At 45.4% G+C, this 12700-nt stretch overlaps 1 protein-coding gene and 1 pseudogene across 1 annotated transcript; both read left to right on the forward strand.

Annotated features, from left to right (window-relative positions):
• The first annotated feature begins 895 nt into the window (after window positions 1-895).
• Window positions 896-1819, forward strand: LOC142471422 (olfactory receptor 11A1-like). Its single transcript, XM_075578228.1, has one exon. It carries the CDS (start codon window positions 896-898, stop codon window positions 1817-1819), a length of 924 nt encoding a protein of 307 aa, XP_075434343.1.
• A 4413-nt stretch (window positions 1820-6232) lies between these two features.
• On the forward strand, window positions 6233-7376 carry LOC142471424 (olfactory receptor 11A1-like; annotated as a pseudogene).
• The last annotated feature ends 5324 nt before the right edge of the window (window positions 7377-12700 follow it).

A 12700-nucleotide genomic window follows, 5' to 3' on the forward strand; every position in this document is an offset into this window, starting at 1 on the left:
TGCTGCCAGTTACAAGGCATGACCGTTAGCAGGTCCTAACACTACCTGAGTTAAAATTCTTATTTACCTGTATGATTACAGGAAGAATGATCACATTGGATCTGTCGTAACCCAGCAAAATGAAACTGACCCGCCAACGTGGAATGTGGGGAGGGGTGAGCTTAAACCTAGGGGGGGAGGGGCCACTACCCTCCCATAAGGACCTGCTAACGGTCATGCCTTGAAAGTGACAGCAGGCTTAAGACGCTTTGGCCAAAGGGTTAAACTAAATGACCCTTTTTCAAGAGAATATGTAGGTATTGCACTGTGTATTTTTGTCACATTAGAAGTAGCTTTGGGCATCTTCTCTAGGGAAGCTCAGTGAGGAGTCAGAGCAGGACTAGCACTTACTGCAGGCAGCAGTTACTAGGTGCCATTAACCCCTTGTTAGCATCCTTATGCGCTAGGACAGCCACAGAGACAATACCTTCCATGGTGTTTGCAGCACGAGCCCCATTAACCCTATTTAGGGATCAGTCTCACTGTACATTACCCCGCCCCCTCCCCCATACCCACATGCCCAGTGGGGTTGTTTTTTTTTTAGCTCTTTATTTATTATGGTGATATATGTTTTACGTTATATAATTAAATGCTACGTTTTATTTAAGTTATCATTTTATTTATTTATAAGAATGTTTCACCAGGAAGTGACACATTGGGAGTGACCCCTCGTTTTCACGTCTTTCCTGAGCACAGAGTTATAACAATACGTGGTTACATTAAATGAGTTATACAGTCAAAGTGGTGGGCGCAATTAAAAAATTTTGGAGGAGTCTCTTCAGCTCTTCACCTTTTGGACATCTGAGGATATCAGAAGTATCGAAGAGGTAATTTGTGTTTACTCTGTTAACAGGCGATGCTTGGGAACAATCAAACAATAGTCACAGAATTCCTGCTTCTTGGATTCCAGAATCTTCACAGTTTCAAGATTTTACTCTTCACTGTGTTCCTCGTGATTTACATTATGACCTTAAGTGGTAATCTTCTGATCATCGCATTGGTGTCAACCAGTCACCAACTCCACTCTCCCATGTACTTCTTCCTTTCCCACTTGTCCCTAACTGACATCCTGCTCACCACGGTTATTGTCCCAAACATGCTACGCCTCATATGGGGAAACGGTGGCACCATGTCTGTTGCCGGCTGTGTCAGTCAGTTTCACTTCTTTGCTTTCACTGTGACTACAGAGTGTTTCCTTCTCACCGTGATGTCCTACGACCGATACCTGGCCATCTGTCACCCATTGCGTTACACCACCATTATGAATCTCAAGCTTCGCCTCCAGCTGGTCATCTGGTCTTGGCTCTTGGGTTTTGTATTGACATTATTCATCATTCTTCCGATCGGTCAGTTACAATTCTGTGGCCCCAATGTCATTGACCATTACTTCTGTGATTTTGCTCCTTTCCTAAAACACTCGTGCTCAGACGCTTCTTTCATAGAAATTGAAATCTTTGCGCTTTCTGCCCCTGTAAACCTCTTGCCATTTGCCTTTGTCATTGTGACCTACGTATGTATCTCCCTCACCATCCTCAGGATCCCCTCCATCACTGGTAGAAAGAAAGCCTTCTCTACCTGCAGCTCTCACATCATGGTTGTGTGCACATATTATGGGACACTGATTACTGTCTACATTGTTCCATCCAGAGGACACTCATTTAACATAAATAAGGTCCTATCTTTGTTGAACACAGTGGTGACTCCCTTCTTCAACCCCATCATATACAGCCTGAGGAACCAGGAGATCAGGGTCGCCCTGAGGAGAAGACTTCCCAATTAAACAGATTTCAAGAATGAAAGTAGTGGGACGTAACCCAACATATGAACCTCTCTGAACTGTTAAGATGGTAAGATGACTTATTTTGACGTGCAGGGACTTCTGGACTAGACACTACTAAGTTTGATGACCTCTACAGATCAGATTAGATACAGTGTGTCCAAACTACCCAATGGGATAGATAATGGAAGACTTACAGTATGAAAAAAAAATGTTAAATCCGGTGAATATCCATCCTGCAATGATACGTGGTCAGCTGGACAGTGTGGTAGAGCTCCATCTTCTACGTGGTCAGCTGGACATTGTGGTAGAACTCCGTCTTCTACGTGGTCAGCTGGACATTGTGGTAGAACTCCGTCTTCTACGTGGTCAGCTGGACATTGTGGTAGAACTCCGTCTTCTACGTGGTCAGCTGGACATTGTGGTAGAACTCCGTCTTCTACGTGGTCAGCTGGACATTGTGGTAGAACTCCGTCTTCTACGTGGTCAGCTGGACATTGTGGTAGAACTCCGTCTTCTACGTGGTCAGCTGGACATTGTGGTAGAACTCCGTCTTCTACGTGTTCACGAAACACGTAACACCCTTTGGAGAAAACCCTTTGAAAGATCTTCTTTTTCATTCCCCTGAGTTGGTTTTGGGAATCTCTTCCCCGATACTTTCCCTCATATTGTGAAAACACCATTTTACTGCCTGATCCCGTTGTGTATTATATTTTGTATATCTACTGATTGCTTTTTTTAATTGGAATGAGGCTGCATCCTAACTGGCAATACAGTCCTGGAGTTGTCTGGTCATTGATGGGATAAGCCCATCTCATCTTCAGGTTCCAAAACATCAAACTGTCCAACACATGTGAAGATTGGGGATTCTTGGGTAAGTACTTTATTTCAATGAGAAAATACTTAGATGCACCAGTGTTAAAAAAGCAGTTTCATCCTAAAAGTTGATGATGTAAATTAATTCCTACTTTGCTTACTAGATATATCCTTTTATTCTATCTTGACATGGAGTTTATATAAATATATGATACTAAACAACCACATGTACACCACTAACAGTTAACAATTCGAATATATCAATGCCCTATTGCTCAGAGTGGCAATGGGTGCCACCTATGTACTATATATTGAATATTTACAAATTAGAGGATTGGCTGGTATTGTAACAGCAAGTCCCCTACATAAAGTGCATTACCACGGTGCATCCCCAGGCTAATCAATATTTATATATTTATATGCTTATGTGATAATCGGAAGTGAAAAAAGTGATTCGTGAAATTAAATATCCATATTAAAAGTGGCACGTGGTGTGCTGGATCACCCGTAGCTTGCTGCAAGGGATATTAACCCCTATTATGGTGGAAAGATGGCAAATTCCATACAACCTTTAATCAGGCATAGTAATAATCTCATCTAAATCGATACAATATAGAGTCACTTGTGCCATAAAAATGTTGAAATGAATCTTATGATATTACTGTATGATTTGTCATCGATCAATAACTGGTAACACTTGCGAAACAGTAAACGGTGTAATATCAGCTGCAGAACTCTGCCTTCCCCCCCCCCCCCCAAAGCTTGTGTAGCAATTACCTACATTGATGATATATTGAGCAATTCCAAAAAATTCCAGCGGTAACAGGATATGGGATAACTCAATATATCACCACTGTAGGTAGTTGAGATACACGCTTTGGTTGGAGGCCAAGCCTCTCATTTGTAAATAAATATATGATACGCACATAATGTGTAAGGAAATAACTAAGATCAAGTATCTGTCGTCTAAATATAGCATAGGTAGGACTTGATGGACGTATGTCTTTTTCAACTTCATCAACTATGTAACTACTATGTAACTAGTATGTAACTACTATGTAACTACTGTGTAATTACTATGTTACTACTATGTAATTACTATGTAACTACTTTGTAACTAATATGTAATTACTATGTAACTACAATGTAATTAATATGTAACTGCAATGTAATTACTATGTAACTGGTTTTTGTGTTGAATATACAGATGTAACTGTAACTCCCGTAGAGATCACGCCATATTGTATTATATCATGCAGAATATCACAAATTTTTCCATAGAATTCACTGGCAATGATGAAGTATTATATCACAGAATCCCACCATTATCCTTGTTTATATGTGAAACGCCAACAGGTTTTGCAGCGCAGTACAAAGGGGGTGCAGAGAGGTGGTCATTACATAAACAGTTACATAGTAGCGATGAAGTCTCCGGGAAGCGCAATATATGTAAAGAAAAATAAATAGTGATAGTGCAATATTGTAAAAATTAAACTCAGAAAATGATGACTCGGCTCTCTATTATATACTCACAAACGTGAGAGGTTTTGCAGGCACATAAAGGTATCTTTTAGGGACGCTCTTAGTTGTCACTCAATCACCAGGAGATGCAGAAATCAATATTTCCCCGAATAGATAGACTCCCAGGGACCTTGTTTAAAAGATACAACTGAACATAGTGCAGATCGTATATATAATTTATAGATTATAGGTGGATCAAATTACACTCACATGGTTTCAGATACAAGCAAGCATTTAGATCTCAATGGATCTCTCTGGCCGGGTGGATGGTATCTCCGCTTCCCCTCTCTCGTGGCGTGCGTTCCACCGGTGCGTTCTAATCAACCGGAAGTGATGTCATCCACTGCGTCCACTTCCTGGGGTTCTGGCAGCGGATGACATCACTTCCGGTTGATTGGAACGCACCGGTGGAACGCACGCCATGAGAGAGGGGAAGCGGAGATACCATCCACCCGGCCAGAGAGATCCATTGAGATCTAAATGCTTGCTTGTATCTGAAACCATGTGAGTGTAATTTGATCCACCTATAATCTATAAATTATATATACGGTCTGCACTATGTCCAGTTGTATCTTTTAAACAAGGTCCCTGGGAGTCTATCTATTTGGGGAAATATTGATTTCTGCATCTCCTGGTGATTGAGTGATAACTAAGAGCGTCCCTAAAAGATACCTTTATGTGCCTGCAAAACCTCTCACGTTTGTGAGTATATAATAGAGAGCCGAGTCATCATTTTCTGAGTTTAATTTTTACAATATTGCACTATCACTATTTATTTTTCTTTACATATATTGCGCTTCCCGGAGACTTCATCGCTACTATACACCACGAGGATTGACCGAGCAAACCTCAACTGTGTCACAGCTGCATCTTCCTATATGTTTGTATAAGTATCACTGTGTATTATTATTTTTATTTTTTACAATATTACCACTGGTAAACATTTGATTATTTAGAGCGCCACATTTTGATAAGTTTTCTTTTGTATAAACAGTTACATACAAGTAAGGACAAAGACGCAAAAACAGACACAAACAGGTCATGCGCGCCCTGATTCCGAGAGCTTACAATCTATAATGGGCAACCTTACATCTGTTTTGTTTAATAACATTATTATTAAGAGTTTTGTAGTAATTACAAAGTTTATCAGTTACAAACTGGGGGGGGGGGGGCGGTTAAAGAGTATAAAAAACCATTGAAGAAAATAACAGAAAAGGTTGAATTACACTTTGAAGAATTGTACATCAAAAACAAATCTTTTACAATACTAATTCAACATGAATAAGTAAGAATATCCGCAGGGTTACACAGCTTTTCACCACAGCCTAGGTTCAAGAGGTGCAGAGCCAGTAACCTACTCACAGACAGCTATGAGATAGAATTGCAAATGTTTTTTTTTATTTGCCTTTCACTGGAGCGAAAGAACTATAAATGCAGGTTGAGCATCTGCAAGGATGGGTATCTTGTCTAATTAGAATCTAATAAAGTTTGAACTTGATGGACATAAGTTGTTTTTTTTGTTAATTCAATCTACGATGTTACTATGATGTTGAGTTGACATTGATTTCAGCCAAATATAAGCAGAGTTTCTCAATGTAGTACGGGTTTCAACTTTAGCATGGACCTCTTAGCTAGGTACAGTAGGTTTAACGGGAACTTTAGCAGGAATTGTAGAAGATAATATCGCTCGACTATAATTGTATATGTCCGTAGCTTAACTAATTTCTGTTTCCCAGTAGGTTCCTACGCAGCAAAATACACAGCTCAGCACAGTTCGATTGCATTACAAATGGAAATGTGTTGAATCAACATGTCATTGGAACATCTCCCACCCAAGTCCTGACGAAGGAAGTCGAAAAGTCAAAATAATAGATTAATTTACCCTTCCACCGGGTAGACCATTGAGTTTGTGTTCATTAGAACTTCTGCCAAATCTTGTCCTAAGTCGAGAAAACATATACACTTGGAACTATCATACAGAGCAGAACTGGTTCATACAAGGAGACAGCACTGAAGTAGACATGTTGATTTTCACATTCTTGTAGGAGGGTGGTTTAGGTTTTTGTTGGGATCTGGCTGGACAGGACCATGTGTAAATACTTGAAGTATGATGGTCTATCTACCAGAAGGTTCGTAGATGGAACAGTGTTAACCTTGGTTGAGTGATATTAGTAACTACGTTATTGGGCTGCTGGCCGCTTCTGTCCCATTGTCCTCGATTATTCAAGGTGAGCACAGCACTGTGTGCCTTCTTGCTTCCATCAGACAATGACAAAGGAGAACCAGACACTCACAGAATTCTATCTTGTGGGATTTCAGGATCTTCACAACCTCAAGATTTGTGTCTTCAACATGTTCCTCACATTCTACATCGTTACAGTAACTGGAAACGTTATCATCATCATGCTGGTGTCAACCAGCCATCGCCTTAACTCCCCCATGTACTTCTTCCTCTGTCACCTCTCCTTGTGTGACATCCTCCTCACCACAAATATTGTCCCCAAAATGCTACGTGTCATATTGGCAGATGGTTGCACCATATCTCTTTCTGGCTGCTTCAAACAGTTTTACTTCTTTGGTGTCTCAACAATTACGGAGTGTCTTCTTCTGACAGTGATGTCTTTTGACCGCTACCTGGCCATCTGCAACCCATTGCGTTAGATATCCATTATGGGCCTGAAGCTTCGTCTCTGCCTGGTTATCTGGTCTTGGTTCCTAGGTTTCATGTTGCCACTGATTGAAGTTGTTTCCATATTCAAGCTGCACTTCTGTGGCCCCAATGTCATAGATCACTTCTTCTGTAACTTTGCTCCTCTTCTCAGACTCTCTTGCTCAGACACTTCCATAGTGCAAATGGAAAACCTGGTGCTGTCCATTCCTGTAGCTCTCTTACCATTTGTGATCATCATTGTAACGTACATCTGCATCTTCATAACCATCCTCAAGATCTCCTCCACCACCGGGAGGCAGAAAGCCTTCTCCACATGTAGCTCCCATTTGGCCGTTGTGAGCATGTATTATGGGGCGTTAATCAGTATTTACTTGGTTCCATCTGGTGGACGCGTGTTGAACTTGACCAAGTTTGTCTCCCTCGTGTACACTGTTGTGGCCCCTCTGGTCAACCCGGTGATTTACAGCCTGAGGAATTGTGAGATTCAGACAGCGATGAAAGAATATATCAAGAGCAGAAGAAGGATGGACATTTAAGAAGACTTCAAGTATACAGAACAATAAGGGTTTATGATGAGTTATCTGTGTGTAATAACATTGTAGATGACGTAGCAGAGCGCTCAAATGCCAGGTCAAATGATGATATAGTGCCAGAACCAACATCAAAGGAAATCCATTAACGCGGTGACGTTCGAAACACGTTGGATGGGTCTCATGACACAATAAAGTACCTTTTTTAATATATTTTTGATGTTGGGTCCTTTCCTGCTCCCTCCGGTTCGTGCGCTCCTCTTCAACTTCTACTTCTATAATAACATTGTGTAAGGTTGGGTTAATGGGCAACTTATTATAAACTAGCCACCACGTGCTACAAAGGGGTTACTATAAACCTACCACTAGATTACCTACAAAGCACCAATTAGGCTATTAAGGCATGACTTGGCAATGGCTTCCAACTGTGTGCCAAATAAGGGGCTGACCCCAATTCCCACTGGGGGTGGGGGCGTCACCAACCCCCCCGAAACAGCTATCCCATCACCACCACCTTCACTCCACCCCAACAAACCTAACACCCCTTCCTCCGTCCTCGTCACAAGTAACGTTGTGCGACTGTACGGATAGCTGAGTCTTGAGCCAGCTCTTTACCGGAAGACCTGATCTTCTGACCTCCAAAACATTTATTACAACATTTGTTGTTTCTGCCTCAGATCGGCCGGTTCCTTTGGTCCACGGATTTCAGCGGATCAATGTCAAAAAAGGGCGATTTTACGGCTTGCGGATTTCTAAAATTATTATTACCAATACACTGCGCGGATCCCGCAATCCTGCAATCCCGTGGACGGATCTGTAGAATCCAATCCGTGGATTCAGCATTAAGAACCTGCCAACGGATCGCGGAATCCGCGGATGGCGTCCAATGGCGGATTTTGATGATGGAAAGCGGCCAGACCCCGTTTCCGGATTTTACACCGCAAAACGGATTTTGGGGGCGACGCCCGCGAAAATCCGGGAAATGGGCAGAGTCGCCTGTCTCTATTTCTACCTACGTTGGAAGCACAGTTGAACACATAACACAACCTGTCACACACTGAGTGTGTCTGGACCGATGTCCGAATGTGTTGTGGTCTACAGATATGGCTCTCTCTGGGCTGATGCAGGATGTGATGGGTCAACACCAAAGAGCAACCTCGCCTAGTGCGGCAGATGTTGTGGTTGTTGTAATGAAGGACAGACCCCTGAACTCTGACTTATTTGTCACAAGACTAAATGACTCAAGACCAAAGTCCTGGAAAATTGCCACAGGGGAGTCGTGCTGCAGCAAACAGATATGTAGGACTCTACGTATAAACGGGCAAACGCCGTCATGACTCGCGCTGAAATATGGGGATTACCGTGACGGGTTGGGGCAGGGCCGCAGACAGCTTTCCCAGGGTCCCAGGACTAGAGTTACAACTGCCCCCCCCCAATGCCGGCAGCCTTGCGAGCCCCCCCATACCACACCTCACGGGTCCCCTCTATTTCCCGCCCTCTTCCCATGTATTTCTCTCCCCTCCATCTCGCTCCCTGTCTTCCTCACACACTCACCCGCTCTCTCCTCTCTCTCACCATTCAAATTACCCAGCTCCCACTCAATCCCCCCCTCCTCACACTCATTCCTTCCCCCCCCATGTATTTCTCTCCCCTCCGTCTCACTCCTACTCCCTCTTTTCCTTGCTCCCCCTCTTACCCCACCTCTCTACTCTAACTCTCCCTCCCCTCCATCAATTACCCCAATCTCACTCAATCCCCCCTCCTCAAACTCATTCCGTGCCTCCCCTCCCCGTGGTCACACACACACAACCCCCCCCCCACAAAATACATACCAATAAACCCAACACCACAAAATACAAAAAAAAACCTTCCCACTCACCAAATACATACAAACCACCCTCCAACCCCAACCCCCAAATATATTTAAATTATAAAAAAATTTAAAACACCAAATAAATACAAATTTCTTTATACCTTGGGGATAGTCTCAGGCCTTTGTTGCCCCAGTTCTCCCCCCCAACTTCTTTGCCCGGCTGCCACCCTCTCGTTGCCGCTGGGCCCCCCCGGCTCTCCTCCAGCTGCTGACTGTCCCAAGCCGAGCTTCGGGCAGTGACGCGTGCCGACGTCAGAAAGGCCCGGCAAGCACCAGCATCATAAGCTCGGCGTGGGACAGTCGGTGAAGGAGGCCCCGCAGCAGTGGAAGAGCCGAGGGGCACAGCGGCAACGAGAGGACCGGCAGTAGGGCAAAGAAGTTGGGCCAAGCCACCGGGCCCGAGACACTTGTCCCAACTCTTCCCTCCTGTCAACGGCCCAGGGTTAGCGGTTAGCGGTTAGCGGCTGTTACCAGACTGCGGGGCCTATCCTCGTCGCTCCGATGAGTGGCCATCCGTGCCTATAGAGCCGGGGGATTGGCGCGCTTTGCTCATCTGTGAGCCATTCTCTGCTTGTCCAACCCGTGCGGGGAAAGGCTGTTTCAGACGCGTTTTCACTTCGGCTCCGCCCATCCCAACGCTTTGTCGCAAAGGCCTCAGACGCGCGGGTTTTATTGCCCATAACTGCAATTCTCGTAGCGCCGTTAGGCAAACCGTTTCTAACGACTGGCACTTTTTTCCTCGTCTCTCTCGGGGTCGGCGAGATTGGCATCGCACGTTCTATTTAGAGAGACGGAAATACGGGGTTTGGCTGAGAGCGCAAAACGCATAAATCAGACCGGGGAGGGAGGTAGCGCCTCCTCAGGTCATTCCGCTTCTAAAGCACGTGCAATCCGGCCGGTTTGGCGGTTACACCGGGCGCGGTTTGCCACTTTTGTTAGACGCGGTTTAGAAGAAGCGGTTTGCAGTAGAGAATAGAGGGTTTTTTTCCTCACATTTCATTCCGCTTCTTCTGAAAATGTCAAACCGCGCAGTCTGGCGCTGACAACTGCGGGCCCACAAGAATAGGCTGCGTAGGATCCAGATGTTAAATGTCACCAATAAACAGGGCGCCGGTTTGTGAGGCGCGCAGGGATTCCGTATCAGTTTTCTGTAAACGTACGGTATGGGCCTTTTCCCGTCCCCCAGCAGCACTCCTCAGGCTGCGGCCACGCTAAGCGCGCTCATGCTTGAGAGCGGTGACGTCACTGATTCTCCAAGCATGAGCGCAGGCTGTCCTGCATAAGGCCGCGTCCATGGATAGTGCTTGTGGGCGGAGGCGCGCTGAGGCTGAGGGAAAGGGGGTGCTTTCCCTGGCCTTAGTCAGCGCGCCGTCCGGGGGCGGGCCAGTGACATCACGGAGCTGGTTCGCCCTCATTGGGCGAACCGCTCCCGTGACCGGCCCTGCGCTCCGGAAAGCGCGAAGATTTAAAATTTTACTAAGACCTACGCTTCCGCGCGCTAGCGGAAGCGTAGGCGAGCCCCTGCTAAAGCCGCTCTCATTGCGGCTGTAGGGGCTCAGTGCCGAGCGGAAGCGCGCCTCCGCCCACCAGCACTAACCATGGACGCAGCCTAAGTTTGCAAGCGGGGGTACGTGGATCTGGGCTATTTCTGTGTGTAATGTGTGTGTCTGTGTCTGTGTGTCTGTGTGTATGTGTATGTGTGTGTGCGTGTACGTGTACGTGTGCGTGTGCGTGTGTCTGTGTGCGTGTGCGTGTGCGTGCGTGTGCGTGCGTGCGTGTGTGTGCGTGTGCATTGACTGCTGCAGAGCGCGTTTCAAAATCAATTTTCTTTGTCTCCCCAAGTGCCTAGCTTTGGAGAGCGTACGTGCCCGTGTGCGAGAGAGAGCGTACGCGCCCGCGTGCGAGCGCCGCATGAACGCGGCTGTGCAGATCCACATTCACGGAAGTAAACGTGCCGAGCGCGCTCAGCGGCAGCGTGGACACGGCCTTAGGCATTGAAAGGTATATCGCGTCACTGCTGTATCTTGTTATAGAGCCAGGTCACAGCTCACCTCATGCTGCTTTAATCACGCTGAAATATACCCGCGCCCGGCAGCAACTCCGGATCCATCTCCGTGGCTCCATTCTTCCGGTATATCCGCGTCTGCCTGCGGCGAGCTGAGGGAGTTTACGCAGCGAACGGGAGGAGTTAGGGGGCGGAGTCACAGTCGCTTAATGACGCGAGTCTACGTATTTTTTTTAAAAAATGCATGTCTCGCGTTACTTTTCTTGGCTGTTTTCTGCGGCGGTTTTTTGCGCCGTCACCAAATTCTGCCACAGTGAAAAAACACACCGGAAATATGTCACTTTTCAGGCAGAACAGTCGAAGTCGCTTCCTGAATTGAGCACTAGAGGGCAGCACGGCATCACTAAACAGATCCCTTTAACTGCAGGACAGCCCCCCCTCTGTAAGAATGGCTCACACCTCCGTATTAGGCTTAGCCGGGCTCACACCTCCGTATTAGGCATAGCCGGGCTGTAGGGCAATTAATTACCATCCAAATCATATTACAAGAGAAACATTTTAACATACACAAAGTTACTTTGCGAGGGCCTTCGTCATTGCTATGATCATTCCTTTAATTAGTCAGTATTTGAATCCACTGGAACACCAATGGTTAACAGATATTTTTAAAAGACCTATATTTTTATTCAAGACCCCAAACCATTCTTCCACCAACAGGTCAGGTTTTCAGTATATCCCCGCTTCAGCACAGGCGGCTCACCCAGCCGCCTGTGAGCCTGCGGATCTCGCCCAAACACCCATTTTTTTTTAATGCTAGTCGCGTGGTTTAGGAATACTGTGTATGTATATTTTGTGGTTTGTGTTGTTCATCTTGTGATAAATTCAGATAAATAAATAAAACATTAAATATATAATCTCTCTCTCGCTGTATATATATATATGCAAAGATCAGAAAAGTATCTGTAAAAATATTCAAAGAAAGAAAATGGAGATTAATCTAGTGATTAAAGGGGAGAGGGTACATGGTGTGGTGTTATTGTCAATGCAGACAGGGGTGGTGGTTATGTTACACGTGGTAAGGATGGATCAGTGTCATTACCCCTTTGCCCCTACGTGAGACTGACCCTTTAACCCATTAAACACGTCCCTGTCATTAGGTCACTTTGCTCCTACGTGGGACTGACCCTTTAACCCATTAAACACATCCCTGTCATTAGGTCACTTTGCCCCTACGTGGGACTGACCCTTTAACCCATTAAACACGTCCCTGTCATTAGGTCACTTTTCTCCTACGTGGGACTGACCCTTTAACCCATTAAACACGTCCCTGTCATTAGGTCACTTTGCTCCTACGTGGGACTGTCCCTTTAACCCATTAAACACGTCCCTGTCATTAGGTCACTTTGCCCCTACGTGAGACTGACCCATTAACCCATTAAACACGTCCCTGTCATTAGGTCACTTTGCC

The sequence above is a fragment of the Ascaphus truei genome, chromosome 20 (assembly GCF_040206685.1).
Source record: "Ascaphus truei isolate aAscTru1 chromosome 20, aAscTru1.hap1, whole genome shotgun sequence".
NCBI classification, from domain to species: domain Eukaryota; kingdom Metazoa; phylum Chordata; class Amphibia; order Anura; family Ascaphidae; genus Ascaphus; species Ascaphus truei.